General features: G+C 52.1%; 1 protein-coding gene across 1 annotated transcript; it reads left to right on the top strand.

The window, feature by feature from the left end:
- Positions 1 to 589: 589 nt before the first annotated feature.
- LOC107110327 (uncharacterized protein K02A2.6-like) lies at positions 590 to 1,441 on the top strand (the record flags this gene model as incomplete). The annotated part of the gene is made up of 2 exons (XM_015411135.1): positions 590 to 1,293; positions 1,396 to 1,441. Coding segments are annotated over 2 exons (750 nt in total), but the record flags the coding sequence as incomplete, so codon positions are not given.
- Positions 1,442 to 3,442: the final 2,001 nt, after the last annotated feature.

The following is a 3,442-nucleotide window of genomic DNA, read 5'->3' as shown; positions in this document are numbered from 1 at the left end:
GCTTTTGCACAAGGAGGCAAAATGGAAGTGGGGGCAGGCCGAGGAAAAGGCTTTTGTGGGAGTCAAGGAGCTGCTGACATCTAATGCCGTACTCACGCATTATGATGAACACAAGCTCCTGGTGTTAGCTGCTGACGCTTCACCGTTTGGAGTAGGCGCAGTTTTAAGCCATCTGATGCCTGATGGGAGCGAAGCGCCTATCGCTTTTTATTCTAGATCACTATCTGCGGCAGAGCGGAACTATGCCCAGATAGACAAGGAGGGTCTGGCGTTGGTAGCGGCTGTCAAAAAGTTCCATGATTTTATTTTTGGCAGACGATTTTTGCTGGTCACTGACCACAAGCCGCTACTGGGGATTTTTGCGCCCGATAAGCAATTGCCAAACATCATGTCCCCACGCATGCTTAGATGGGCGATATTTTTGCAGGCTTATGATTTTGACTTAGAGCACCGGCCTGGGAAAGCGATTGGGCATGCGGATGCCCTCAGCCGGTGCCCGGTGCCGGACATTGGCGCAGACCCTGCCCCCGCCTGTGAGGTCTTGGCAATTGAGGAGCTTCCTCGACCCCCGGTATCATCCAGGGACATTGCAGCACACACGGCCAAGGATAGCGTGCTGTCCCGAGTATTAAACTGGGTTTGGAGGGGGTGGCCGGTTGGAAGCGTTGAACCGGAGTTCGGCCCTTACAAAAGCCGTCAAAATGAACTATCCATTTCTAAGGGCTGTGTATTATGGGGGAACAGGGTGGTGGTTCCTGACAAACTCAGGACGAGAGTGTTAGAGTCGCTGCACGAGGGTCACCCCGGTATGGTACACACCAAAGCGTTGGCCAGAGGGTATGTCTGGTGGCCGGGGCTGGACAAAGAGATCGAAGAATGGGTACGAGGGTGTCCCAAATGCCAGCAAGTCAGACCCGATCCCCCACAAGCTACACCCCAAGGCTGGGAGTCATCTGGTAAACCCTGGGCCAGATTGCATATAGATTTTGCTGGCCCTCTCCAAGGGCAAATGTTCCTAATTGTGGTGGACGCTATGTCCAAATGGCTGGAGGTCGTGCATATGAAATCGACCACATCACTTGCTGTGATCCATGCGCTCCGCCGACTTTTTGCCACCCACGGGTTGCCTGACGTCATCGTCAGTGACAACGGGCCTCAATTTGTGTCTGAGGAATTTAGGCTCTTCCTCACGAGTAATGGCATACGCCAAATGACTTCGGCCCCTTTCCATCCGGCATCTAATGGCCAAGCCGAACGGATGGTCAGGACGGCCAAAGAGGCCCTGGGTAAAATGGACGAAGGGGACTGGAGCCAGAGGCTGGGCTCCTTTCTTTTGCTGCAGCACACCACCCCCTGTAGTGCTACAGGCCGTAGTCCGGCCGAATTGTTAATGGGGCGGAGACTCACGACCCGTTTGAACCGAATGCACCCAGACCTCACTGAAGAGCAATCCGAGCGTACCACGGCGCAACCGAAGGTGCGCATGTTTGAAAAAGGGGACAAGGTTTTCGCACGAAATTATGCAAACGGGCACTTATGGCTTCCTGGGGTTATATCCGACTCTGTGGGTACTCGAATGTATGTGGTGCAGTTAGCTGACGGTCGAATATGGCGGCGCCACATAGATCAGTTAAGGAGACGTTGGGCTAGGGACAGCGCTGACTCTCCGACGGCTGAATCCCCTGATGTCGAGTGGACACCCCCAGAGCAGGCGGTGAGTACCGAAAGGCCCGGTACTGTCCCCGAGTCAGGGCAGAACCCTGTGTGCGGGGCTGAAATCCCAGTCGAGTCTGTGCCTGATCCAGGCTGTAGTGAACCCTACTCTGACCCACAACCTTGTCTGCCCGTGGAGCCTGCACCGCTCCGCAGGTCCCAGCGTTCGCGGCAAATGCCGACTTATCTGAAGGACTATGAGTGTAAATACTGTTGGAATAACTGATGTACAAAGGTTGATTGCATGTATGTAAATAATAAAACAATTGGGATGATGGCTTAACTTAGGGGGGAGGAATTGTAATGTATTGAAATGATTACATGAATCACCTCATAGGACTCCCATGTTAAGCTTCGAGCCAGACCAGGGCTCCTCTGAGCGAACTTCCTATTGGTCGCTTCGTAACAGCGACCAATCAGAACAATACCATTCCCTAGGAGGGAAAGACTCCCATTGGTCTTTATTCCAGCAATCTCATTGGTTGTTATTTGTAAATAGGCGTGGCTACATTAGCCCGGTTATGTTTAAAAGGAGCATAAGCTCCCACTGTTTTCTGTTCTGGTTTCTTACTGAGTTAGTGCTTGTTCATTACTTCTAAATAAAGCTGAATCACTTGCTGAATCACTCTACGAGTCCTTTGTTAGCGCGATCTAACAGTAAGTGGAGACAAATCTTCCATTCTCCGGTGGTCCAGGAGTGGAGCAGTACTTTGGACTCCAAACTCCTGGGACGGATAAAAGCAGTGCCCTCCAGGGTGGGTCCGTCCCACTTCCCCAACTACAGGGTGTGTTGCAGAACTCTGCGACCAAAGGCGGCATCTGCCAGCGCTGCCTTGTCAATCCAATAGTGTCTCGTAAAAGAGTGTACCAACCTCCAAGTGGCCACTTTGCGCACTGCATCTAGTGAAGAGAAGGCCCTATAAGCTGCTGATGTAGCCATTCCTCTAAGGGAATGTGCCGTCACCCCTTGAGGAGGCTCCAGGCCCCTCGCCTTATAAGCCAGGCATATGCATTCTCGTATCCACCTGCTCAAAGAGGAAGTAGAGACCTCCTAAAAGAAACAAAAAGAGAGTCCGTCGACCTCACTTGTTTTGTCCTGTCCAAATAAAAACTAAGTGCCCGTCTCACATCCGGGCAATGCCACTCCCTCTCCTTCTCAGACTTTGGATTGGGTCAGAAGGAAGGAAGAACTATATCTGTAGACCTGTGAAAGGTGGAATTAACCTTGGGCACAAAGGCTGGGTAGTGCGTAGCACCACTCTGTCCTCATGAAAAATACATAGTTCTTTATGTATGGAGAGGGCCCCCAACTCCGAAACCCTCCTAGCTGATGTGATGCCCACAAGAAAAAACGTTTTGAAAGTAAGCTCCTTCAAAGGGCAAGTGGTACCCTCCTGAGCCGCTCTTCTGTGGCGTTGAGAAGGGGAGAGCCCAGAGACTGGGAAGAAAACACAGGAAAGCAATGCAGCTACCTGTGCCCGGTCTCCCTTGATGTTTTCCGTGCTTCTTTGTTCTTCAAGAACTTTTTTCCTTTTAAGTACGTGGTGCTCTCAAGGAGCACAGTCTGCCTAATCCTGCTCTGAAGGCAGGGCCAGAGAGACTGGGTTACAGGAGACAAGCCCCTCCCCTCCGTGCCTGAAGCGTCTGCTGGCCCTGCCTTCGGAGGACGGAGGAGCTTCCCAGGAGTTTGGAGTCCAAAGGACTGCTCCACTCCTGGACTACCAGAGAA

The sequence above is a fragment of the Gekko japonicus genome, unplaced genomic scaffold (genome assembly GCF_001447785.1).
Source record: "Gekko japonicus isolate JY-2015 unplaced genomic scaffold, Gekko_japonicus_V1.1 scaffold164, whole genome shotgun sequence".
Lineage (NCBI taxonomy): Eukaryota > Metazoa > Chordata > Lepidosauria > Squamata > Gekkonidae > Gekko > Gekko japonicus.
Note: the sequence above shows the minus strand (reverse complement) of the source record. Positions and strands in the feature narration are given on the sequence as shown.